The sequence below is a fragment of the Mesocricetus auratus genome, unplaced genomic scaffold (genome assembly GCF_017639785.1).
Source record: "Mesocricetus auratus isolate SY011 unplaced genomic scaffold, BCM_Maur_2.0 Super-Scaffold_100010, whole genome shotgun sequence".
Classification (NCBI taxonomy): domain Eukaryota; kingdom Metazoa; phylum Chordata; class Mammalia; order Rodentia; family Cricetidae; genus Mesocricetus; species Mesocricetus auratus.
Window position 1 is genome coordinate 24,719,939 of NW_024429194.1, and position 27,143 is coordinate 24,747,081.

The following is a 27,143-nucleotide window of genomic DNA, read 5'->3' on the forward strand; positions in this document are numbered from 1 at the left end:
ATATCCATGCACATATATTCATGTGCATAATCACATACACAAATAATAAAAAGTAAAAGAAAAAAGAATGACAAGGCCAGTGTGGGCTATATAGTCAGATCTCGTTTTAGGGAAAAACAAACAACAACAACAACAACAAAAAAACCCCAACCAAACAACAACAACAAAAAAAACTTAAGCCAAATCCAAACATTTTGTGGTGAAATACTGACAGAATTCCCTTATGTCTACAAAAAAAATCTTTTCTCTTTGGAATGTTAGTGAGATCTTTGTTCAGGGAATAAACATGGCAAGGATGAAGACCTAGAGTGGGTGCAATCTGGAGTGTGGTGGTGATCCCAGCACTTAGGAGGTGGAGGCAGGAGGATCAGAAGTCCAAGACTAGCAGCAGGTGCATACATGGTGAGACTTTCTCCTATAGAAAGGGGTTGGAGGGATGGCTCAGGGTTAAGATCACTTTCTGTGCTCCTGATGGACCAGGCTTCGTTCCCAACACCCCATGCTAGCTCACAACGGCCTGCAACTCCAGCACTGAGAATCAGAAGCTGCCTGCTGGCCTCTCAAGGCACCAGGAACACATGTGGTGTACAGACATACATGCAGATCAACACTCAGATCCATAAAGTATCTTTTTTAAAAATATTTCATCAGATTCCACTATAGATGGTTGTGAGTCACCATGTGGATGCTGGGAATTGAACTCAGGACCATTGGAGGAGAAGCCAGTGCTCTCAACCACTGAGCCATTTCTCTAGTCCAAACCCAAACAACCTCTCACAAAGCACCACCCCAATACCCAAGACTAAATATGATTAAAAAGGAAATGCCATTATTCTTAGACGAGATGGACTAGTCACAGGAAAATCTAAAATCATTTACAGGTAAAGACTTCAAGTTAGTATCTGAGTTAGCAAGATCTCTAGGCAGAAGGAAATTTACAAGAACACAAGTCACCTTCGGGGAGCTGGGGTTTGGCTCGGTGGCAGAGTGCCTGCTTAACATTTGGAATCATTAGTGTCATCCACCCATTGCTGAGCAGAAACAGACACACAATTTGGAGAAGAAAAAAAAAAACAGAAACACCTACAGGTCTAAGAAAATAAATGTATTATTTCTACACTGTTACCTAGTAAGATCATATACCTAGATAATTTGCAAGGAAAAGTTAGACACAATATTAATAAGGTATCAGTTTATGAAAATTTATTCATATACCAACTGCAACACCAATGAAAATACCACTTGTTATTTTTGTGAACATATAAGCTGATTGTGAAAATAAATGAGGAAAAGAAAACACTGACAGTTGCCTGAGTAACTACTCCAGTTCTTTTCATGGAAAAGGTGATGCTGGCTGCTTTGGTATAGTCTCCACTCCTGAAAAGCCTCAGGGAAGGAGATTCCAGGGTCACATGACTGGGAAAAAGCTTCAGCCACAGTCTCTTGGAGATTCATGACACAACAGGGTTTTGTTCTGTTTTTATTAGCATGTATTCATTATGCAAAGCAACAGGTTTCACTGTGACCACTTCATGCACGCGTGTAACAACTTGCATCATAGTCATCTCTTCTACAGTCTCCTCTTTTATATGCCATCAGCCTCATTTTCACAGTAGGATTTTAAAGTCTGAGAAGTCCCAGAAAGAAGCAGCAAATATCATTTTGTTTTGTGCAGGACGCCCCAATCTTGATCATGAAACCTGCCATGGAGAAACACTGGCCTAACCCTTTCCCCTGTCACTTGGCTCTTGTTCTGTAAAGCAGCCATGGTGGAACTGTTCATTTCACAGATGAAAAAGATGGAACAGTAGGAGCCGGGCGTTGGTGGCGCACGCCTTTAGTCCCAGCACTCGGGAGGCAGAGGCAGGCGGATCTCTGTGAGTTCGAGGCCAGCCTGGTCTACAAAGTGAGTTCCAGGACAGCCTCCAAAGCCACAGAGAAACCCTGTCTCGAAAAACAAAAAACAAAACAAAACAAAAAAAGATGGAACAGTAGGGAGGTGAAGAAGGCCACACAGCTACCAACACAAAATCTTTCCTTTCTAAGGAAAAGGAAAATCCAGTGCTTTCTTCAGGATCGAACACCACTGACATAGGAAAACATTTTAGCGATGCACTCAACCTTAGTGATCTTTTAAGCCTAGCAACTTTAGTATGCCGATGAGGCAACTAGGGCCCAGATAAATTAAGAGCCTTGCCCCAGGTCAAGAGCTTGCATGGTAGCAGGAGGACTCCAGGATCCATGACTCAATGACTCCCAACTAAGTGCTCTACTGCCCCATATAATTATACAGTCGCTCTGTGGCAATGTGGGGTGAGACAGATTGAGTGGGTGTTCATAGGTGCTGAGTGAACAACTCACCTGCAGGAATGGAGGTGGGGGTTGGAGGTCTGCGCAGGTGTTACAGAAGCCTGAAGTGAGAGCTGAGGGACCTCTGGTGACTTTACAAGGAAAAGCACTGAACACTTACTTCCAAGAGTTTAATCCTGTTTAGTTGGACCAGGTCATCCCTCTTCCTCCCCAAATGCCACTTAAGAGGAATTGAAAATATTTGATTAGAAGCCATTTCACAACTCTAATTAGGTACATCCTGGAGTGTCACAGGGTTGGGAACCATTTTTCTAAAGTGTGTCAGACATGAGGAATAGAAGAATAATGCAGTTTATTATTATAAACACCTGACCCAACCTGTGGGGTAGGGAAGGGTTCGTTTATTGCAGCTGTGGCTATCAGGAAGCACAGGAAGATGTGAATGACTTCAGTGGGTAAAATGAAAACACCCCAGGAGGGATGGACGGAGCTGGGCTCAATGTGCTGGGCTACAGGAAAGGAGGAGAAAGGGGCTAAGAGAGTCAGATAGGAGGCTGGGCAAGTTACAGACTGTGTATGTGTGTGTGACTGTGTGTGTGTGTGTGTGTGTGTGTGTGTGTGTGTGTGTGTGAGGATGGGGTCCAGAAAAGCATGATTCTGATTCCTGGGTCCTCTTGGAACAAATACCTGCTATCAAGACAACTGTGTCGGGCTGGAGAGATGGCTCAGCCGTTAAAGGCTAGGCTCACAACCAAAAAAAAAAAATATAAGAGTTCGGTTCCCAGCACGGCCGGGCGTTGGTGGCGCACGCCTTTAATCCCAGCACTCGGGAGGCAGAGGCAGGCGGATCTCTGAGTTCGAGGCCAGCCTGGTCTACAAAGTGAGTTCCAGGACAGTCTCCAAAGCTACAGAGAAACCCTGTCTCGAAAAACCACAAAAAAAAAAAAAAAAGACAACTGTGTCTATCCCTCCCTCTCATAATTGCTTGTTAAATGACTTCAATTTACCAGAGAAATCCCTTCATTTGGGGCCAAATCAAGCTAGTCAGTGTAATACTTTGTCCTGTTTTCCCCCCCAGTTGGTGAAGCACACTACCACTAAGCCACACCCCCAGCGCCTACCTTATATTCCACTTGTCTTATACTCAACAAAGTAGAAAGGTTCAACCCTTTAGTTTCTTTTTATTCTTTTTAGGCATAGGCATAGAAAAGTGTTCATGTAGCTTAGGTAGGCCTAAAACTGTGCTGCCAAGATGACCCTGAAATGCTGATCCTACAGCCTCCATCTCCTTAGGTGCGTGTCCCTAGGCCCGGTTTTTGTGTTGTTAGGGATCACACCTATCTAGGTCTCTGTGCAAGCTAGGTAAGCACAATATCATGAGAACAACATTTCAAACAATGTTCCTACATCTTCAGGTTTTTGTAGTTCTGGGTAGTGTTTCATAAAATAAGAAAAAAAACTACATTATTGACTGATTCTTCCTTTTATCTGAGGCAGGGAACATTACCTGTTGATACTCCTGAGAGGATCCCTTATTTATATTATCAGATGCAAGTGGAAGAATCAACCACTTCTGATTTCCTTAGTCCATGGTTATTGTTTCTGAAACTTTATACATTAAACTTAAGTCACTGGCTCTTAAGCAACACTTTCATTTGAAGATAAAGAAGATAGAATTTGTTAGTTTGTTTGTTCTTCACAACAGGGTGAATTTTTTTTTTTTTTTTTTTTTTTTAGGTTTTTCGAGACAGGGTTTCTCTGTATTGTTTTGGAGGCTGTCCTGGAACTCACTTGGTAGACCAGGCTGGCCTGGAACTCACAGAGATCCGCCTGCCTCTGCCTCCCGAGTGCTGGGATTAAAGGCATGTAGTCAATGTACTATTTTATAAATATTTGTAACAGTAGTAGCCTCAACCATATAAAGCACTTTTCTAGGTCTTTTTGGAATCACAGATTTTAAAGCATCTATGCTGTTAACTTGGCAATAGGTTGTGAATGATGTATGCACTGGGCATTATATTTACTGGGAGGAAGGGCTCATGCTTGTAACCCCATCATGCAAGAGTCTGAAGCAAGACATCTTGAGTTCAAGGCCAGGCTGGGCTAAGTAGTGAGAACCATGTTTTGTCTTTCTTTTAGAAAAAAATTGTAGATTTACAACACTACCTTTTTTTTTGGTTTTTACGAGACAGGGTTTCTCTGTATACAACACTAACTTTAATGTTCCTAGTAGACTGAATGTTTCATGAGAGGAAGTGGCTGTCACTGATAATTCCGCAGTTTCTAGAATAGTATCTGCCATATAAAAAAAAGGTGTTGGATGAATGGGATATTCTTTGGAGGCAGGAATCTCATATATATAGTTGTTGACAAAGGAAAACATCAATATTCAGAAAAATAATTGAGATTGTCTTAGATGTCACATATAAAAATACCCCCAGCTTAAGTAATATTTAAGTATTTTTCTAGCCTGATATACCATAAATATAGTAGTTCTCGCCGGGCATGGTGGCGCACGCCTTTAATCCCAGCACTCGGGAGGCAGAGGCAGGTGGATCTCTGTGAGTTCGAGGCCAGCCTGGTCTACAAGAGCTAGTTCCAGGACAGCCTCCAAAGCCACAGAGAAACCCTGTCTCGAAAAAAAAAATATATATATATATATATATACTAGTTCTCATAACATTAGGATTCAATATACACACTATTAAAACTAGAGTAAGAATAATGAACGAATCTTTCATTTATAAAATAGTACATTGACTACATATAGTTGTGGTGGTGGTGGTGGTGGTGATATATGTTTTAATCCTAGCACTCAGAGGTAAACAGATTTCTGCAAATTCAAGGTTAATTGGTCTAGGTCAGTATGAGCTGTATAGAAAGAGCCCGTCTACCTCCCTACTCTACTCCCCCAAAAGAAAAATGTGCTCATTTTTCCTTTTCCTTTTCCCCCCTAGGACAGGGTTTCTCTGTGTAAATCCTGACTGTCCTGGAACTCTATTTGAAGACCAGGCTGGCCTTGATATCACTGAGATCCACCTGCCTCTTCCTCCCAAGAGCTGGGATTAAAAGCTTGTGCCACTATTGTCCAGCTGTGAAAAATGTGCTCATTTTGCTAAGCCTTAGGATATAATAATTAAGGAACGATTTGAGAATAGAACATTGGCCTTAAGCTATGTTGTAAAAGTTGCTTTAAATTTATGATAAAGTTTAAAATTGTATGTATTTGTATGTATCTATGTGTATGTACTATGGTGCATGTGTAAAAGTCAGAAAATAACTTTGGGGAGTTGGTTCTCTCCTTCAATCATGTGGGTCCTGGGGGCTGAACTCAGGTCATCAGATTTAGCAAGTGCCTTTAACCATCTTGCTGGTCCTGTTCCTGTTTAGAGATGGTCTTGCTATGTAGGCTAAGGTGGCCTCAAACTTACTATGTAGTCCTCAAAGGCCTTATAGTTGAAATCTCCTCACCTCAGCCTCCTGAGTGCTGGGATTATAGAGATGTGTTTTTTTTTTTTTTTGTTTTGTTTTTTGTTTTTTGTTTTTCGAGACAGGGTTTCCCTGTGGCTTTGGAGGCTGTCCTGGAACTTGCTCGGTAGACCAGGCTGGCCTGGAACTCACAGTGATCCGCCTGCCTCTGCCTCCCGAGTGCTGGGACTAAAGGCGTGCGCCACCAACGCCCGGCTACAGAGATGTGTTTTATGGCTTTAAGTTATTCATTGAGAATGCCTCTGAAAGAATAAAAACATATGGCAGGTATGGTTAGTGAAAGCCTGCAATTCTGGCACTAAGGCAAGTTTGAAGCCAGCTTGGACTAAGTAGAGACTCTGAGGACAAAATATAAATATGGTTAGGTGTGGTAGTATATGCCTTTAATCCTAGTTATCAGAGATAGAGGTGGGGGGCTTCTGTGAATTCAAGTCTATGATAGTCTCTTTTGTGTGTGTTTGTGTGTGTGTGCGTGTTAGGGGGGAGTACGAGCACATGAACACCATAATATGCACATGAAGGTCAGAGGGCAACTAGTGGGAGTCCATTCTCTCCATCACGTGGGTTCCAGGGTTCAAACTCAGGTCATTAGGTTTGTGGCAAGTGCCTTTAACTCCTGAGGCATCTTGCTAACACAAGAAGTTTTTTCTTTCTTTCTTTCTTTCTTTCTTTCTTTCTTTCTTTCTTTCTTCCTTCCTTCCTTCCTTTCTTTCTTTCTTTTTCTTGGTTTTTCGAGACATGGTCTCTCTGTGTAGTTTTGGAACCTATCAATCTGTAGACCAGGCTGGCCTCAAACTCATCTCTGCCTCCTGAGTGCTGGGACTAAAGTACACAACCAAAGCCCAGCTTAATTGGTTTTTCAAGACAGGGTTTCTCTGTGTAGCCTTGGCTGTCTAGGAACTCGCTCTGAAGATCAGGCTAGCCTTGAACTTACAGAGATCTGCCTGCCTCTGCCTCAAAAGTGCTGGGATTAAAGGCATGCACACCACCACACCCAGCACACAAGTTTTGAATTTTTTGGTTTGTTTTATGAGACAGGGTCTATGTAGCCCTGGTTGTTCTGGAACTCTATGTAGACCATCCTGGCCTTGAACTTTCAATGATCTTGCTTGTCTACCAGATACCGGGATTACACAATGTACCACTGTGCCTGGCAAGAAAAAAGGCTTTTTGGGAGTTGTTTTTTGAAACAGGGTTTCTTTGTGTGGCCCTGGCTGTCCTGGAACTCATAAAGATCCATCTGCCTCCTGAGTTCTGAGATGAAAAACATGTAGTGCCAATACTGCCTCTCAAAAAGAAAGAAAGAAAAAGATCTGTTAAGGGTTAACTGGGTTTCAACAGAGAAGAGAGACATGGCTTTCTCCAGAGAAAGCATTCTATAGAGCACAGTTTTAAAATACTTATGCCAGGCTACCTCTTATTAGTATTCAATTTCCTGTACATAGACTTAGAAAGATTATCCTGTCCTCAGACACAGTATATTTCAAGACTAAAATTATTTTTTACTTTTCTAAATGAAAGACTTTAAAAATTGTATTTTTTTTAGCCGGGCGTTGGTGGTGCACGCCTTTAATCTCAGCACTTGGGAGGCAGAGGCAGGCGGATCTCTGTGAGTTCGAGGCCGGGCTGGACGGACAGCCTCCAAGACAATAAAAAGAAACCCTGTCTCATAAAAACAAAAAAAAAATGTATTTTTTTAATTTTATGTGTATTGGTGTATTGTCATGGATGTGTGGTCCCCAATTGTGAGCTAGCATGTGGGTGCTGGGAATTTTCTAGAAGAGCAGTCAGTGATCTTACACTGCTGAGACATCTCTCCAGACCCCTTTGACTTATTATTTATTTATTTTTTTTTTGGTTTTTCGAGACAGGGTTTATTTGTATTGTTTTGGAGGCTGTCCTGGAACTCTCTTTGTAGACCAGGCTAGCCTTGAACTCACAGAGATCCGCCTGCCTCTGCCTCCCAAGTGCTGGGATTAAAGGCATGCTCCACCAACACCCGGATTGACTTTTTTTTTACAACAAATTTTATTTTGAAAAGAGGTCAACTTAATCAGATTTGAAATGAACTCCTCTGTGTAGCATTGGAGTCTGTCCTGGAACTCACTCTGTAGACCAGACTGGCCTTGAATTCAGAGATCTGTCAGCCTCTGCCTCTTGAATGCTGGGATTAAAAGCATGCTTGATAAGGAAGAGGTCTTGAGAAGGATTTTACATATGAATGAGTGATAAAAAGAACATGACCTCAAATAACTGTCCTTTTTTTGTTTGTTTGTTTTTTGTTTTTTTACGAGACAGGGTTTCTCTGTATTGTTTGGAGGCTGTCGGTCCAGCCTGGCCTCGAACTCACAGAGATCTGCCTACCTCTGCCTCCCGAGTGCTGGGATTAAAGGCGTGTGCCACCAACGCCTGGCATAACTGTCCTTTTAAAATATTTTCCTTATTAATTTTTGAGACAAGGCCTCATTAGGTATCCCTGGCTTGCCTGTAACTTCTTATGTAGACTAGACTTGCCTTGAACTTGGAGATTCTCCTACCTCTGCCTCTCCAGTGCTGCAATTAAAGGTCTGTGCCACCATTCCTAGTTTAAAGAACAGTTGTTGATCTGTTAATGAAAAGGTTTTTTTATTTTATTTTAAAGCACTGTGGTTCACGCCTGTAATAATCCCAGCTCTGGGGGCGGGGGGCAGACACAGGATGATCAGGAAGGAGTACAAGACAGTTGAGCTACAGGATGCCCTGTCTTAAGAAATGAAAACCAAGCAGGGCATTGGTGGCGCACACCTTTAATCCCAGCACTTGGGAGGCAGAGGCAGGTGGATCTCTGTGAGTTCCAGGCCAGCCTGGTCTACAGAGTGAGTTCCAGGACAGCCTCCAAAACAATACAGAGAAACCCTGTCTCGAAAAACCAAAATAAGAAATGAAAACCAAAGTTAAAAATGTTTTGGGAAGTTTTCATATAGCAAATTAGTTAAGAGAACGGCATGCAGACATGGTCTGGAGTCACTGAGGCTTAAAGCATCAGGGGTGAGGTGGGGGTGGAGCGAAGGAAGAGAAGCCTCCTTGTGAGACCAGACAATGTTCAAAGAACAATTTTAAAGACACAGTAAAGACTGCAAACTGAAAATCAAATTAACATTTGAACTCACTTACAATAGATGTAAGTGGAAAAACATAATTCCAAAAGACTCCTATGTCTTAGGCCAGTCATACAAAGAGAATTATTAGGGTCAAAGATCTTAAAGCTAATGGGGGTGGGGGTCTGGCGCATTAGTAAAACTGTCTAGCAAGCAGAAGGCTCTGGGTTCCACCCCTCACAGAACCAAAGAGAAAAGGAAAAAAAAATCAATTCAAAACAAAGCAAAACAAACAAACAAAAAAATCAAACAAAGCAAACCACCTAACAAAACCGTCACCTCTCAAGGTAGGTGCAATGCCTAATTCAGGAGGTAGAGGCAGGTGAATTTCTCTATGTTCAGGACCAGTTTGGTCTACATGTTGAGTTCCAGGCCATCCAGGGCTATATAGTGAGACCCTGTCTCAAACCAAAAACAAAGAAACCAAACCGAACCAAAACAAAACCTTCAAAAATCTTAATTGTCAAATTCTTAAGGACTTAAAAAAAAACCGACAGGCAGTATTACAGTTGCAGAACGTAAAAAGTAAATGCACACATCATTATTGTTTTACAGGTAAAAGAAATATTAATTCATTACTCTTTTATTTGAGGGCTCCTGAAAACAAAAACAAAAACAGATGGGATAATGAAAACCCAGACCCAAACAAACACAAGGTTTTAAACTTAATTTCATGGGAATATGGCCTATTAAAACTTGGGGTGCATGAACAGCTTAATGACCAGGATAAGCTTGGCCAGGAATCTGCAGTGTTCTCTGTGAAGACCCAGCTCAACCAGAGCGTTTCATGGCCACAATACATTATCCAAAGCCCACCCCTGACAACCAAAACACTAGGAAAAAAAAAGGCCCCCGGGGTTACTCTACTCCAGCGATAACATAATCCCAGTTCTTATTGTTGTGGAGCAGATGTCGTTATGGGAGGGGCTGAGAGCAGAGCAGCTGAAACATTTTTGTTGTAACCCCCCCTCCACTGTCTAAGGGGTAGAAGGGGCTCCTGCAAGGTAAGGGAAGACCTTTCGGTCAGCCATTCCCGTTAGAAAGAGGGATTTTGGTGTGATAATTGTAAAGGCAAAGTCGAGGTTCTTTATTTAAAAAAATCCCCCAGGATTAAGTCCTACCCTGAAGAGACTGTCCCTTTCTCCCCCTGCCGGCTCCTCCTTGGGACACTTGGCTGAGTCTTTCTTTCCCTGCTTCCCACGCTGAGGTGAGGCGGCACGCAAGCAGGGACGCCAGTCTTTCTCCGGCGCGCGGAGGGAACGCAACGGGTAGGAAGCCGGGAGGTAGGAGGGGAAGCGGGCGGCATTGGGGGGCAGGCTCGCCAGGGACCAGTCGGCCTCAGGGAGAGAACCGACTCCCGGGCGGCGGGGCTGAGGTGACGCGGGGAGATCTCTGGCTGTGAGCTGAGACGCGGCGCTTCCGGCAGGCCACGGTGGCCGTTTGCCTGGAGCGGCCCGCATCGCGGGGCCCGGCCGGGCGGGGAAGGGGGTCAGGAGAGACAGGAACCCGCGGCTCGCACTTGCCTGAGTCCGAGTGATCAACAACTGGTAATAGTCTTTACTCGGCGCCGGGCCTTGTCCTAAAATCTCAAACAGAGTCTCCGGCAGCCACGACGCCATCTTGGGACGCCACCGCCGTCGCTAGGACAACCAGGAAGGGGCGGGGCTTGACAGGGGTCAGGGGGCCGCAGCCCCAGTCGAAAGCGAAGTCCGCTTTTGAGTTGGCAGTGGGGGTTTCAACTTGGGGCGGTGGTTTCCTTTGCCAGGGGTCACAAGGAACCCTGCTTTGTGAAATGTTTACAATCAGGTCCTGGGTGACCCGGAGTGGAATTTAGTTCCTGCTAGCGCGGAGGGGCGGGGGTGACCCCAGCGGAGGGATACCAAGTGGAGCGCCAAGTCCCCTTCCTGGTCCCTTGAAGGGATCGGAAGGAGACGGGAGGCTGCTCGCCGAGTGGAGTCGAGCGCTGGGGAGGGAGGGGCGTTATGTTGGGCTGTAAATAGGTAGCGGGGCAGGTCCTGCGGAGGATCCCGCAGGCCGGAGCCTCAGGACAAAGTAGTCCCCTGCTGGAGTGGAGCGGGCGGGGAGGGAGGCGGCGCGGGCGGAGGCGCACGGCGGCGCGGTGCTGCGGCTCAGCTGATAATTGAAGGGAGGACAAGCCGCCGCCGCCGCCGCCGCCGCTGGGGGGGGGGGGAGCCAGTGGAAGTTGCCGTCGCGCCACCGAGTCCGGACCGGAGACTTTGGGGCCTAACTAGGTAATTGGGACGCGGTTCCGAGCGGCGGGGTTGGGCCTTGCGGGAGGGGGCTGAGGAAGGACTGGGAAGCCTGAGCCGAAAGTCCCAAGCAGCCCGCTCGTGTCATCGTGGCGACGCGGCTCTCGGCTCGACTCGCTGGCGGCGGCGGCGGCGGCGGCGGCGCCGCGGAAGGACCAGCCCGAGGCTGACGGGTGAGGCGCTCGAGCGAGCCCGCGGCCTGAGGAGCCGGGGCCGACCGGCTTGGGGGTGGGGGGGGCGCTGGGTCCCCGCTCTGGCCTCCCGAGATGAGGAAGGCCCTAGGCGGAACCTGGGTAGGGCGTGCGGGTCTGGGGGAGCCCAGCGGGGGCCGGGAGGGGACCGGAAGTGGTCTTTGGAGCCTGGAGGGCGTCTAGGAAGAGAGAAAGTGGGGGGCCGGAAGTGCAGGTGGGGGGCGTGAAGACGGCAAGGGTTCCCCGGAAATGGGACGGGGGGGCCCGGAAACAGGGAAAGGGAGGCTCTGGGCCGTGGACGGCCCGGAAATGGAAACTAGGGAGCAGCTCGAGTGACAACTGTTGTGAGGCAAGGGTCTGAGGAGGGAGAGGCGGGAGTGACTTTGGGCCGCCGTGGTGGTCTCCTCGCTGAGGGGGACGGTTGGGGGCCGGCGAGCCGGGCCGAGCTGACGCGGGGAGGGCGGCTTTCCCGGCTGGGCCAGTCGAGGCTGAGGGAGGACGACGACGTGCCTGCCGGGCTGGCAGCGGCCGCGGTAGAGGCCGAGAAACTTGGCTGAGGGAAGCAGCATCCTCTGAGAAGACCGGCAGGGGCATAGGACGCAGAGGTTAAGCGGGGCTTGCCGAGGGAGGTGGGCCAATTGTCATCCCAATCGTATTAACATTCAGCGCGAGTCGGGCGATTAATATATGTGGATTACATAAAACCCATTCCGCCGTCCGCCCGTCAGTTCAACTCTTCCTCGTGATGAGGGGAACAAGTTACAGGCAGGGGTGTTCAGAAAACGAAGGTTTTAGGACCTTAGCCTTCTGTCTTTCACTTCCTCGGAATAAGAGAAAGCCTTAATTAGTTAGAACGGAGAAACATTAGTCGAATTAAAAAAAAAAAGAAAATGGGGGTGGGGTGGCTACTCTAGGTGGAGGGGAGGGAACTGATTACCTCGGGGATGAGAGGAAAACGGCTTACCACCCTTCCAGCAGATTCTTTTCTGTTAATGCGTTTTATTTTGCCTGGGAGAGATTTTAGCTGTAGCTTCTTGCCGGGGGTTCTGGGTTTTAGTGTCCTTGCTCCGTTAGTTGGGGGCGGGAATGTTACTAGGTAAACGTGGGGGTGGGGTGGGGTGGGGGTGGGGGGCGGTTGATGGCGCAGTGACTCTGTTCCGAGTGGTCTAACCGCTCTCCTGTCTCCTTAGTCTGAGCTCGCGATCTGGCCTTGGCTGCCAAATCACCCGATCTCCAGGCTTTCTTCGGTTTGTAGGCCTTGTAGTGGTGTCTTTTAACTTTCTTTTACTCTTGACTTTTAGATATTTTTGGCATTAAATTTTTTTTAAAGACTCGGCAAGTTGAAGCTTAGAATCTCATTTCTAAAACCAAAACAAAAATACGAGATAGAAAGCTGAAAGAACTATTATTGAGTAGGGTGAAAAACTGATGCTGGAAACAAAGGTCTTAGTTATGTTAGGAAAAAAGGCAAGAGGCCTGTATATGAGGTCTTGTTTGTGTCAAATTTGGAGTTACTGCAAATTTATGGATAATAAATTGTGGAGGGTATTTAGAGGCCCATTTTATGCTTATGCAGCTACTTCAGTATTAAACCTTAGGACAGTAATTTACTTCTTGTTCCATGTTTATCCAAGACCTGGTATGGTTTTCTATTTTGTAACATAGTTGCTACTGGGCTTTGTGTATGACTGCTTTTCTACGACTGTACTAATAGAATTGCAGCACTGTAATTATTATTGCTTCCATCTGCCTCACCGTGTTTCAGAATTGTGAGTAGTGTTTAAGTCTGCTCAGCTGACATTCACTTTTTGTCTGATCAGGCGTTTTGGTTTTTCATATGCTTTCTACAAGTTTGAGAATTCCGGGTAGTTCCAGAAAATGCTATTGTAAAATTAGAAAGTATTGCCGGGTGGAGGAGGCGCCTTTAATACCACCACTCCGGAGGCAGAGACAGGCGAATCTCTTTGAGTTCGAGGCCAGCCTGGTCTAAGAGTTGAGTTCCAGGACTGCTAGAGCTACACAGAGGAAACCTGTCTTGAAACAGACAAACAAAAAGAGCAAGTATTAAAGATGGATGGGAATCTAATAAGAGTAGACAAAAGTAAAAATCAGTTTTTTTGTGACTGAGGGGAGTAACATTTTTTAATTAAATTATTTGGAATATATTTTACTCAAGCTCCCAAAACAAATGAGTTATTTTGGTTTTGAGTTACTGAAATAAAGCCGGATTAAAGTAGAAAACAAATGACATTTATTTAGTTAGAGCTGAAATTAGTGCAGACTTTCCAACCAAACTTATGTCCCATGCAGCTTTACAGTTTTGAAGTGTCTACTAGGTCCAGCCCTTTGCTTTTTTCCCCTTTTCTTTTAGTCTTTTCTGTCACTTTGCCTTCAGTCTTTTTCTCTGCCTCTGATTCATCCACACTGGGACTGTCCATGTTTTTCTAGAGGAGTCTTTCTTTTAATCTCAGTCTCAATTTTAAGTCATGCTCCAAGACTGGTACTGTCACTCTTTAACATCTTTCTTAAAACATCACTGTCTACTTTTAGGAATTCTTTTTAAGTGTGCTATTTTCCTTTGGGGCATCTTTTTTTTTTCTTTAGCACAAATTTCCCCCCCTCCCTTTTTTTTTTTGGTTTTTCGAGACAGGGTTTCTCTGTATTGTTTTGGAGGCTGTCCTGGAACTCGCTAAGTAGACCAGGCTGGCCTCGAAATCACAGAGATCCGCCTGCCTCTGCCTCCCGAGTGCTGGGATTAAAGGCGTGCGCCACCAACGCCCAGCCCACTTTTTAAAAAAGATTTTATATTTTATTTATTATGTATACAGCACTTCGTGTATGCCTGCAGGCCAGAAGAGGGCACCAGATCTCATTACAGATGGTTATGAGCCACCATGTGGTTGCTGGGAATCAGGACCTCTGGAAGAGTAGTCAGTGTTCTTAACCTCTGAGCCATCTCTCCAGCCCCCCTTTTCCACTTACTTTTGAGCACACCTTGTGAAGGACACCAACTGAAGCTATTTATTTTGTTTTTTTGAGACAGGGTTTCTCTGTGTAGCTTTGGAGCCTGCCCTGGAAATCTATGTAGACCAGGTTGTCCATGAGCTCAGAGATCTGCCTGCCTCCTGAGTGCTAGGATTAAAGATGTGCGCCACCGAACTGGCTTTTGAAAAATCTTTTATGTGTATGGGTAAAAATTATGCCTTCATGCTTGTCTGTGCCAGTGTGTGCTTGGTCCCCACTGAGGCCAGAAGAGGGCATCGAATTTCTTGGAACTGGAATTATAGACAGTTGTGAGCAGCGGATTAGGTGCTGGGAATCTCTCTAGCCTTTGGAAAAGCAGCCAGTGCTCTGAATTGCTGAGCCCTCTAACTCCTTATTCTATTTAAGAGAGACATCTCCTAGAGAAGACACATCACTAACTTAAAGTTGATGTTACTTCAGTATCAGTGTGACCTTAATCTAGTCCTTTAATCTATTTGGTCTCCATTTTATCTTTAAAATGTGAATAGGCAGTATTCTTCACTGGGTGGTTTTGGAAACCCAGCAGATATAATGATAGTGGAAAATATATCCCAGCCACTCAAGAAGGATATTCATATTAGAAATTTATGGTAGATGTTCCTGGTCCCTGTCAGTAAGAATACTTTTTTTTTTTTTTTTTGAGACAGGGTTTCTCTGTAGCTTTGGGGCCTGTCCTGGAATTAGATCTTATAGACCAGACTGGTCTCAAACTTAGAGATCTGCCTGCCTCTGTCTCCCGAGTGCTGGGATTAAAGGTGTGGGTCACCAATGCCCAGTGGAAGAGTTTTTTTTTAAAGATTTATTTTTTTTTCATGTATTTTATATATATGAGTGTTCTATTCACATGTATTCTTGCGTGATAGAAGAGGGCATTAGACCCCATTATAGATGGCTGTGAACCACCATGTGGTGGCTGGAAATGGAACTTAGGACCTCTGTAAGAGCAGGCAGTGCTTTTAACGACTGAGCTATCTCTCTAGCCCCCTATTACATTCCTCAAATGAATGAGTAGGATAAGGATGAACAAATGTGTTAACTTTATTATTAGCAAGCACAGTTAATTAATTTTTGAGAAAATGTAGCTAGGAAGACCTCTGACTAATCATCTTCCTACTTTACCTCCTGCTGGGATTATAGGCATGCTCTGCCACACTGGCCTTGAAGTAATTTGATGACTTAAAGTTCTTATAGATACCAATCTGGCTTTCATGTTCCCCTCATTCAAACCCAGTAGTAAGCACCTACTATGTACATAGTAGTCAGACGATATAATAAACTTAACTTCACCCACTCAACCCTCCATACTCTCCACCCCTTCAACTCCCTTCCCCCCCAGGATTCTTTGTTTAACAGCTCTGACTGTCTTAGAACTCTCTTTGTAGACTAGGCTGGCCTCAGAACTCACAGAGTTCCACCTGCCTTTGCCTCCCAGTCTCTGGGATTAAAGGTGTGTACCATCACCAAAAGCTCCTTCAGCTCACTTTTTAAATTATCTTCTGATTTTTTTTGTTTTGTTTTTGAGACAGGGTTTCTCTGTATTGTTTTGGAGGCTGTCCTGGAACTCGCTCTGTAGAGTGGGCTGCCCTCGAACTCACAGAGATCCACCTGCCTCTGCCTCCCGAGTGCTGGGATTAAAGGTACTTGCCACCAATGCCTGACTATCTTCTGATTTTTTAAATTCTTGGTTATCTGTCTGTATATGGTTCTATTTTGGGTTATAATGAATTACTTGTTGATGTGTTCCTTTTGTTTTCCCCAACTGGATACTAGGCATCTGAGGGCAAGAATTACTTCAGATTATGGTGTGTATGAAGGTGCATTTGAAGAGTAATGGTATCCTGGCCTTGTCAAGTAAGCCATCAGTCTTGTGCTTGGTTTCTTTGCCCCTTCCAGTAGATTTTCATTTACTGCTCTACATGTGGTAGGGAGTGGTCAACTTTGTGGAATTGGTTTGCTCTGTCTAACATTATGTGGGTCCTGGATATCAAACTCAGGTACATTGTCTTGTGTAACCCTTACATGCAGAATCTGACCCCAGCGGATTCTTGAATGCTTCCTGTGGTTTGATAGAGGTTTTGGCCTCTTTCTAGCTCTCCTAACTGATTTTCTACCAAGGTACCAGGTTAGATGTGTCTGTCACCTTTGTGGCTTTATATCAAGCCAATAGAATATTTTTTGCTTGCTTGCTTATTGCATTAATTATTTTGAGCCAGGGTCTAGATATGTAGCCCTGTGTAGCCAGATTGGCATTGAATTACCATGCTTTAGTCTCTGAGTGCTGGGATTACAGGCCACTACGGCCAGCTCTGCCTCATATAGTCTTAAGTTGCAGTTAACAAGACTAGGCTTGAGAAAAGGAGTTTAGGCCACATAAGGAAAAAAAACTAGCACTATTATACTAAGTCTAATTTTAGTGCTTGTAGTTCTTTCTTAGCAGGTGTTTAAGCTTTGTGAACTACTAGTTCTTTACACTGTCCACTTGTGCTCCAGGTGGATCTTTGGAATAAGTATGTTTTTCCCGGAGGCCGTTTGATTTTCTTGGTGGTTTCTTCAGTGTTTTTGGCTAGAAGAAAAAGGAATTTGTGATTGAGGCAGCTTATCTGCTTTGTTTTCTGTTTGATATTTTCCTGGTTGTGCCTAATTTAAGAAGGAATTCATGAAGTTGTGCCATGAAGAGGCAAGGGTATCTCTGGGTTCTAGTCTGGTCTACCTAATGAGTCCAGGACAGCCAATGCTACATATCAAGACCCTGTCTCAAAAATGATGGAAGGCTGTGTTCTAACTGGGCATGGTGGCCCATGCCTATAAACTCAGCACCTGTGAGGCTCCAGATTCAGGAGGTCAAGGCCAGCCTGGGCTACATTATGAAACACTGACTTGGGAAAATCATTCTAGCTGTTTGTACTGTACTTAGTTGTCGTGAAAAACTTTTTTTTGTCTTGTTTTTGCCTATTGAGACAGGGTTTCTCTGTGTAGCCCTGACTGTCCTGGAACTCACACTGTAGACCAGGCTGTCCTGGAATTCAGAGATCTGCCTGCCTCTGCCTCCAAAGTTCTGGGATTAAAGGTGTGTGCCATCACAGCCTGGCAATAATAGTGTGTGTGTGTGTGTGTTTTTTTTTTTTTTTTTTTTTAAGACTGGTCTTTTTGTGTGTCTGGACTCAGAACTTCTGGAAGAGCAGCTATTGCTCTTAATCACTGAGCCATCTCTCCAGCTCCAATAATATAGATATTTTAAAAAATTGTTTCTTGACAGCCTCGTCTACCAAGTTCCAGGACAGGCTCCAAAACAATACAGAAAACCCTGTGTTGAACCCCCCCCCCCAAGAAAAAAAGTTTCTTGAAGGCTGGGTTTGGTTGTACATTTATTTAATCCTAGCGTTGTAGAGAGGGAGAGGCAGGCAATCCTGAGTTCAAGGTCATATAGTAAGTACTTAAGTTCTAGTTCACCAAAGGCAAAGGCCTGTGTCAGAAAAGAAAAAAGATTGTTGAAGGAAACAAACCTTGTAGAAACCAGATACTATATCCATTGCTAATGTGAAATGATTTTCTTTGGAGACAAAGCTAAACCAATTTCAAAATGTCTATTTCTTGCCTCTCAAAGTGCTGAGTTTTTTTTTTTTTTTTTTTTTTTGGTTTTTCGAGACAGGGTTTCTCTGTATTGTTTTGGAGGCTGTCCTGGAACTCGCTTTGTAGACCAGGCTGGCCTCGAACTCACAGACATCCGCCTGTCTCTGCCTCCCGAGTGCTGGGATTAAAGGCGTGTGCCACCAACGCCCGGCTGTGCTGAGATTTTTTAAGTGTGTTACTTGGTAGCTTGCCAGATAAGTGTGCACTTAAAGACTGTAAGTTAAATTGAAATTGTGCACTAAAAAACAATGTGAACTTTGGGGTGGTGGCTCACACCTTTAATTTCAGCACTCTGGAGGCAGAGGCAGGCTGATCTGGAGGCCTTCTCTACAAAGTACATTACAGGACAGCCAGGGCTACACAGTGAAACCCTGTGGGGGTGAGGATGGGCATCCTGGGCAGTTTCATATTTTTTTAAAATTTCCGTTACTTATTGTTAGTAGTTGGCTTTTGTTTTTGAATGATGCTCTTGCCATGTAGCTAAGGTGATCTGTCATTGTCTTGTGTAGCACATACTACAGTTGTACCACTAGGGCAGGCTTAATAGTTAATCATTTAAAGCCACAGTAATGTTTTGGTATGTTGCAAAAACTTAGTTTCTCTCTCCAGCTTATGTTAATAACTCACCATTTTAATTTCAGTTTATTGGGATGCATTATTTCTGTAAATATAGTATTGCCATACATGGATTTTGAAAGCTATTTATAAACTGAAGTGTAACAGGATTTCTATGGTCCATCAACCAGCTCCCAAATCATGACAGGGAGACTTATTAGTTACAAACGTTAGATCTTAGCTTAGGCTTATATCTTTTATAACAAAAATTAGCATGTTTCTCTTAATCTACAATTTTGTGTTGGGGGCTTTTTGCCTTTCATTCTATGTGTCCAGCCCCCATCTCCCGCCTTTCTCGATTCTACCTTCTACTTATTCTTTCTGCCCATGGCTATTTCTCTAATGCCTACCTGTTGACTGTTCATCTTCTTAGACCAATCAGGTGCCTTAGGCAGGCAAGTTGAAACCAGCACATTTTTGCATAATTAAACAGTATAAACAAAAAGCAACACACCTTTACATAATTAAACAAATGCAGCATAAACAATTGTAACACACCTTTACATTTAAAGTTATATTAAAGTAGTTACAGTAATATTCCACAACATTGAAGCCTTGAGTTAGAGCATTTTAGTGTATACTTATCTTTTTGACTGTCATAGCTAGTGAATTCTATCTATTCTGACTTAAATTCCTGCTCACTTTACTGTGGGTGGTACTCTGAATAAATAGATGTACCTTGTGCTGTCATAAGATGAACTCAATTTGAAGACTTTATGGTCTGGAAAGTCAGTGAGTTCTCACAGCCCATCTGAAATTCACTGTTCAATTGTAACTTAAGCAGCTTGATGTCCTTAGAGGGGTTCAGGAAGATCGTGTGTAGTACCTCCCTCTTTACTTTTTCCTCTGAAACTAAGTACTTGCAGTTGTCTTGAAAACAAATGCTGGGCTGGAGAGATGGCTCAGAGGTTAAGAGCACTTACTGTTCTTCCAAAGGTCCCAAGTTCAATTCCCAGCAACTACATGGTGGCTCACAACCATCTATAATGAGATCTGATGCCCTCTTTCTGGCCTGCAGACAGACATATATGCAAGCAGAATACTGTGTGCATAATAAATAAATAATTTAAAAAATGCACAAAAAGGTATGTTAACTTCTGACTTTAATATCGCATTAGTTTTTTGTTATTGCTTTGTGTTCTTGGAACCTCAGATTTTTGATTTGTCCCCATCATGTATCTTTTTGTAAATGTGTATGTATACTTCTAACAGCTTCTTTTTTTGTTTGTTTGTTTTTTTTTTGTTTGTTTGTTTTTCGAGACAGGGTTTCTCTGTATTGTTTTGGAGCTTTTCCTGGAACTTGGTCTGTAGACCAGGCTGGCCTCACAGAGATCCGCCTGCCTCTGCCTCCTGAGTGCTGGGATTAAAGGTGTGCAGCACCAACGTCCGGTTTCTAACAGCTTCTGTAAGATTTTTAGTCTTCATTATTTTCCTTCTATTGCTTTGCTTTAGTGTGCATTCCATTTTATATAATTACTTTACTCACCCGCTCCCCCTTATTGAGTTCAAAGCCTGGAATTGTAAGTGCTCAGTAAAATCTCTTAACAGCATCTATTTTTTTTTTTTTCTTTTTGATTTCTTGGCTTTTGAGACAGGGTTTCCAGAACTCATTCTGTAGAACAGAGTGGCCTCAAACTAGAGGTCACCTGCTTCTGCCTCCTTAGTGATGGCCAAAATTAAAGGCATTTGACATCACCACCCGCTTTACCCCTTGACTTCTAAACTAGATCTTTGGTGGTAGTGGTACCAGAAGGTGGATCCTCCCCTCTCCCAATCTTCCTTCTCTGTGCTATTTTTTTTTTCTTTAATGACCCTGTCTTGTTACATAATGTTGACCAAGATGGCCATAAACTCTAATCCCCTTGCTTGGTCTTCCTGAATATTGAAATTGCAGGAATGTGCCAGCAAATACTACTCAATCTTTGACCTCACATTGCTAGTCAAGGGCTCTACCACTGAATTATTCCCCAGCTCAATCTTTGACTTTTTTAGTTTTTTTATGTATATGGGTACAATGTTTGTATGACTACCATGTGTGTGACTGTGTATCATATATGTACCTATTGCCTGTGGAGACCAGAAGAGGGTTTTGGTTCCCTTAGAAATGGAGTTTTTTCTATACATTTGTGAGCCCCTATGTAGGGGCTGGGAATCTAATCCTTGTACTCTGGAAGAGCAGTCAGTACTCTTTTTTTTTTTTTTTTTTTAATTTGGAGCCAGTACTCTTAATTGCTGAGCCATCTCTCCATACACAGTCTTTCTTTGACCCCTTTATTTTATTTAAATCTTTGAGTAGAGATCTTTTTTCATTTTCATAGTGCTGTGACACTAACATAGTGTCAGCTACAGTTTTCTTTGATGTGATAGTTCTTTATGAAAAATAGACTCCCCCCCATTTCCCACTCCTCTTGGACAGGGTCTCTTTGTGTAGTCTTGGCTGTGTTGGGAGCTCACAATGTAGTCTAGGCTGACCTCAAACTCAGAGTTAGAACCTCTTCCCAGTGCTGGGATTAAAGTGAATGCCACCACTCTCAGCTCTTTTAACTTCTGAAGTTTGTAGCTAGTGTAAGATACGATTTTTTTCAGCTAGGCTTATTAAAATTAGCTAGATTTTTTTCCTCAGGTGGTGGTGAAAAAGGGTCTCATGTAGCTGAGTTTGGCCTGAAACTTCAATATGGAGCCACCACGGATGACTTTGAATTTCTGTCTCCAGGTCCTAGTGAATGGATTACAGACATGTACTCAACAAAATTAAATGCTTAAAAAATTTACATGTATGAATGTTTTGCTTTCATGTTTGTTCACTAGTGTATGCATGGTGCTCATGAGGTAAGAAGAGGGTGTTAGATAGTGCCCTTGGAATTGAAGTTGATGATTGTGAGCCATCATGTGGGTGTTAGGAACCCAAGTAGGTCTTTCTGCTAGAGCAACAAGTGTTCTTGACCACTGACCCATGTCTTCAGCACCAAATCAGGTACTTGTAAGAATTTAAAAATATTTTTTTTTTAAAGATAGGGAAGAAAGATCTCCTGATCCTTCTGCCTCTACTTTCTCAGTGTTAGGATTATAGCTATGAATCTATGCATCACCATGGCTTATTTGGTGCTGGGGATGAACTCTCAGGGTTTTTTGTAAGTGTATGGGTAAGCACTTTACATCCCTAGCTCACTATTAAAGAATTGTTGAGGCAAAAGACAACTTTGGTAAATTAATTTAAGTTTAATTTTGATAGCTTTTTAAAAAACTAGATGACAGTTTACCAGTACGTATTTATCCATTGCTTTCTGTTTACCAACATTTCTAGGAGTATAAAAAGTACTTAAAACAGTATGTGCTTGGGGGCTGGAGAGATGGCTCAGAGGTTAAGAGCACAGACTGCTCTTCCAGAGGTCCTGAGTTCAATTCCCAGCAACCACATGGTGGCTCACAACCATCCCTAATGAGATCTGGTGCCCTCTTCTGGTGTGTAGACATAAATGGAGGCAGAATGTTATATTCATAATAAGTAAATAAATCTTTAATAAAAGAGCAGTATGGGCCGGGCGGTGGTGGCGCACGCCTTTAATCCCAGCACTCGGGAGGCAGAGGCAGGCGGATCTCTGTGAGTTCGAGGCCAGGCTGGACCGACAGCCTCCAAAACAATACAGAGAAACCCTGTCTCGAAAAACCAAAAAAAAAAAAAAAAAAAAAAAAAAAAAAAGAGCAGTATGTGCTCTTGAAGTTTTGCTGTTTCATATAGCTGACACAAGAGTTTTGTTGCAATGTCTATCAGAATATGAAGGTCTAGGTTTAATTGCCAGCACCTAAAGCCCTTCCCCAAATGATAAAAAGAATTATATTGGTATATGACTTTTTTTTTGGTTTATTTTTTTCTTTTGAGACAGGGTTTCTCTGTGTATACCTGGCTGTCTATAACTCACTATGTAGCCCAGGCTGGCCTCCAGCTCACAGAGATCCATCTGCCTCTGCCTCCCGAGTGCTGGGATTAAAGGTGCTCGCCACCTCTGTCTGAATGTAATACAGTGTTTATCATAGATAGGCATTCTATAGACATTCTAAAGGCATGTTTTCTGCATTTAGAAATCCTGACATAAGAATTTTACAAGGAGTTTATGCCAATAATTCCAGCATTTGCATTTTCAGGAGAATTGTAAATTTAAGGTTAGTACGGGATATGTAATTCAGTGTGAGGACAGTTCATGCTACAGAGAGACCCTGTCTTCTTTTTTTTTAAAACTTAGTATGTATAGGTATGTATGTATGCTTTGTCTGGTGTCCCTGGAAAGTAGATCAATAGTTGTGAGCTACCATGTAGCTGCTAGGTATCAAGCCTTGTGCTCTGGAAGGGGAGCAGTGCTTTTAACCTCTTTACCATCTCTAGTCCAAGACTGCCTTAAACAAACCAAAATAAATAAGATAAAATCCTTTTGTACATACATTAACTTTTATTAAGACGTGCAGGTGAGCTGGGTGGTGGTGGCGCACACTTTTAATCCCAACACTTGGGAGGCAGAGGCAGGTGGATCTCTTTGAGTTCCAGGACAGTCTCCAAAGCCACAGAGAAACCCTGTCTCGGAAAACAAAAAACAAAACAAAACAAAAAATGTACAAGTGGGCTGGAGGTATGACTCAGTAGGTCTTGGGTTCTATTTCTGTGCCCAGCCTGAAAGACAATTGGAAAGTAAACTAATAGTAACTTGAGTGGCTAGAAATGGTTCATTGGTTAAGAGCTCTTGTTCTTCCACAGAACCAGATTCAGTTCCTAGCATGTAGGTGTTCTGTCCCACCAGCTTGCTCCCAAATAATCACACTGAGACTACTTATTAATTATGGAAGCTCGGCCAATAGCTTAGGCTTGTTACTAACTAGCTCTTACCACTTAAATTAATCCATTTTTATCAGTCTGCTTTTTGTCTTGTGGCTTTTTTTTTAAATTTATATTTCTGGTTTTTTGAGACAGGGTTTCTCTGGATAGCATTGTAGAGCAGGCTGGCCTTAAATTTACGGAGATCCGCCTGCCTCTGCTACCCGAGTGCTGGGATTAAAGGGGTGCGCCGCCGCCACTGCCACCATCACCACCACCTGGCTGTCTGTATTACCTTTACTCTGTACTTCCCATGCTGCTTCCTCTTTGACTGGCTGGTGACTCCTCCCCTTTTCCTCCCAGCATCCTGTGTACTTGAAAATCCAGGCTAGCTATTATTGACTGTTCAGCTTTTTATTAAAAAAAATTTTATGTGCTTTGGTGTTTTGCCATGGAATTGGAGTTAGACAGTTGTGAGCTGCCTTGTGGGTGCTTTTGGGTCCTCTGGAAGAACATTCAGTGCTCTTTATCACTGAGCCATCACTCCATTCCCTCAGCTTTTTTGTGTGTTTTGAGACAGGGTTTCTCTGTGGCTTTGGAGGCTGTCCTGGAACAAGCTAACTCTTGTAGACCAGGCTAGTTTGGAACTCACAGAGATCTGCCTGCCTGTGCCTCCTCAGTGCTGGGATTAAAGGCGTCCACGACTACCACCCCCTGGCCGACCCTTCAGTTTTTTATATTTTTATTTTTATTTTTTTGATTTTAGGAGACAGGGTTTCTCTGTATTGTTTTGGAGGCTGTCGGTCCAGACTGGCCTCGAACTCACAGAGATCCGCCTGCCTCTGCCTCCCAAGTGCTGGGATTAAAGGCATGCGCCACCACCGCCCGGCCCTTCAGCTTTTTATTAAATGAATCAGAATGACATGTCTTCACAGTGTACAAAAAGATTATTCTACAACAGCAGTATCCAAATCAGGTGACTCATGCCTATAACTCTCTCCCCTCTCCTCCCGCCCTCGAAGTTTTCTGTGTATCCCTGGCTGTCATGGAAATTGCTCTGTAGACCAGGCTGGCCAAGGTCATTTTAACAGACTCGGTGGGTCATGTGTACTCAGTGTTCATATCCAGACAAATAGTACACATGCTCATAATTAAAGCATATTAATCTTTAAAAAATACCTATGGTGGACTGGAAAGATGGCTCAGAGGTTAAGAGCACAGACTGCTCTTCCTGAGGTTCCCAGCAACCACATGATGGCTTACAACCATCTATAGTGAGATATGGTGCCCTTTTCTGGCGTATAGACATACATGCAGGCAAAACACCCTATACATAATAAAAAAATCTTTAAAAAGTACCTATGGCATTAACTAGAATGCTAGGCAGATACTTTAAAGATTTAATATTAAACGGGATAGAATTTGTGTAATTTAAAAAAAAATTTGTATTGGATATATCTGTGTGGATTACTGTGAAGGCCAGAAGAGGGTATTGGATTCCCTGGAACTGGAGTTACACTAGTGTTGATTGTGAGCCACTTGATACAGCTATCAGTACAGAAAAGCAGTAAGTGCTCTTAACCAGAGATGTCTGCCTAGCTTCAGAAAGGTATAAATTTTTTTGAGAATGAAACCTAGAGCTTTTCACATACCAGGCATGTATTATTATCTAAGTGACCTGCCTTCACTAGCCCTTGAGTAAGCAGCATTTGCTTTGCTTTTCTCCTCTTCCTCTTCCTCCTCCTCCTCCTCCTTCTTCCTTCTCCTCCTTCTTCCTTCTCCTTTCTTCTTCTTTTTCTTTCAGGACAGGGTTTCTCTGTGGCTTTGGAGGCTGTCCTAAAACTCTGTAGACCAGTCTGGCCTCAAACTCAACAGAGATTCGCCTGCCTCTGCCTCCCGAGTGCTGGGACAAAAGGCGTGCACCACCACCACCACCACCACCTGGTACCGCTAGGCAGTACTATTTTTTAACTGCATAATGCTTAACAAAATTGTTTTCTATAATAACTTAAGAATTACTGTGATGTGGGGCACTGGTGGTGCACACCTTTAATCTTAGTGCTCCGGAGGCAGAGGCAGGCAGGGGCATTTATGAGTTTGAGGCCAGCCTGGTTCACAGAGCAAGTTCCAGGACAGGCTCCAAAGCTACAGAGAAACCCTGTCTCTAATTACTGACTGAACAACAAATCAGGCATTAGGTCTTAAGCAGTACTCGAAATAACAACAACCAAAATATATATGAAAAAATGGTACTCGAATGTCCTAAGACAGCTTCCAATAAAGAACATCTGTGATTGAACAAAGGAATAATAGGAGTTAAATGAAACCTTTCACGCTATTTTGTACCCAGAAAATAAACAAGAAATGTTCTGTTTTCAGGGCTTTTTTTACTCCCCTTTGGAGATGGTTCTTACTATGTTGCCCTGTCTGATCTCATTTGTAGTTTGAAGGGATCCTCCTACCCCAGGCTCCAGAATAGCTAGGGCTAAAGATAGGTACCACCTGTTGCAGATATACCTTCATTGTGTTTATCTTTGCTAAAGTTTAGCACAAAATTCAGTGTCTTAGTAAGGAAAGCAAGTTTATAAAAATAAAGTCCAACAGTTTTATTTTCCTTTTTAGTTCATTTAAAATTGCTGAAGATTTATTTATGTCTATCAGCATTTTGCCTCTATGTATGTACGCACACCCTGTACACGCCTGGTGCCCACAGAATTTAGAAGAGGGTATCTGATTCCTTGGAACTGATGTTACAGACAGTTGTAAGCTACCATGTGTGTTCTGGGAAGGGAACTGTGGCTGTCTGGAAGAGCAGCCAGTGCTTGTTACCAGTGAGCCATCTTTCTAGTCCCGTCTTTTCAGGTCATTTATAAATTAATGTTTACATGGTTTTTTATTCAGAGGTTAATGATAATTTAACAGTTTATGTGTTAAGGATATCTTTAAAGGTTTATTTATTTATTTTGGTTTTTCGAGACAGGGTTTCTCTGTGGCTTTGGAGGCTGCCCTGGAACTAGCTCTTGTAGACCAGGCTGGCCTCGAACTCACAGAGATCCGCCTGCCTCTGCCTCCCAAGTGCTGGGATTAAAGGCGTGCGCCACCAACGCTCGGCCTAAAGGTTTATTTTTATGTATCTCTCTGTATGCACACATGTATGGGTACTTACAGAGGCTAGAGATCCCCTGGAGATAGAGTTACAGGTGGTTTGGAGCTGCTCAGTGTGAGTGCTAGGATGAACTCTGGTCTTCCACTGAATAATTACAGTAAAGACTGTGGTATGATAGCCCATGTCTTTGTCCTAGTACTCAAGAAACTAAAGGGAGGAAGATTGTGGGTTTGAGCAAGTGTGGACAACATAGTTTTTTTCTGTCTCAAAAATACTGTAATAATGTCATTTAGATTTCCTTATCATTAACCTTACCCCTGTAGTCTAGTCACAGGGAGACTGTTAAGCTTCCCATTCTTCTGTACATACTCTCAAGCCCTTCTAGGAAGTCTTTTGTTTTTGGTTTTTCCAGACAGAGTTTCACTGTGTAGCCCTGGCCATTCTAGCCTGGACCTTGCTCTGTAGACCAGGCTCTTAACACCATTCTTTTAGTGGAGTTAGGAAGGCTGCATAGTTCCAACTTTTGCAGATTTGTGTGAACTTAAGGATAAAAAAATATCTAAAGTG

General features: G+C 43.4%; 2 protein-coding genes across 13 annotated transcripts in view; one reads left to right on the forward strand and one right to left on the reverse strand.

The window, feature by feature from the left end:
- Fbxo36 (F-box protein 36) overlaps nucleotides 1-10,972 on the reverse strand; it is a 55,340-nt gene extending 44,368 nt beyond the window's left edge. Inside the window, exon 1 of the mRNA XM_040753182.1 lies at nucleotides 10,460-10,972. Coding sequence (XP_040609116.1) covers nucleotides 10,460-10,555 — 96 coding nt within the window. The 5' untranslated portion in view covers nucleotides 10,556-10,972. The remainder of the gene's footprint in view (nucleotides 1-10,459) is intronic.
- The window catches only part of Trip12 (thyroid hormone receptor interactor 12), a 108,018-nt gene continuing 91,062 nt past the window's right edge, over nucleotides 10,188-27,143 (forward strand). For 9 of the 12 annotated variants that reach the window (XM_040753169.1, XM_040753174.1, XM_040753173.1 and 6 more), the window contains exon 1: nucleotides 11,071-11,188. The gene's annotated coding sequence lies outside the window, so the exon portion shown is untranslated. Of the gene's footprint in view, nucleotides 10,205-11,070; nucleotides 11,189-11,362; nucleotides 11,380-11,728; nucleotides 11,747-27,143 lie in introns of those variants that run through there. The other 3 variants (XM_040753171.1, XM_040753172.1, XM_040753170.1) reach the window with 3 other exon arrangements.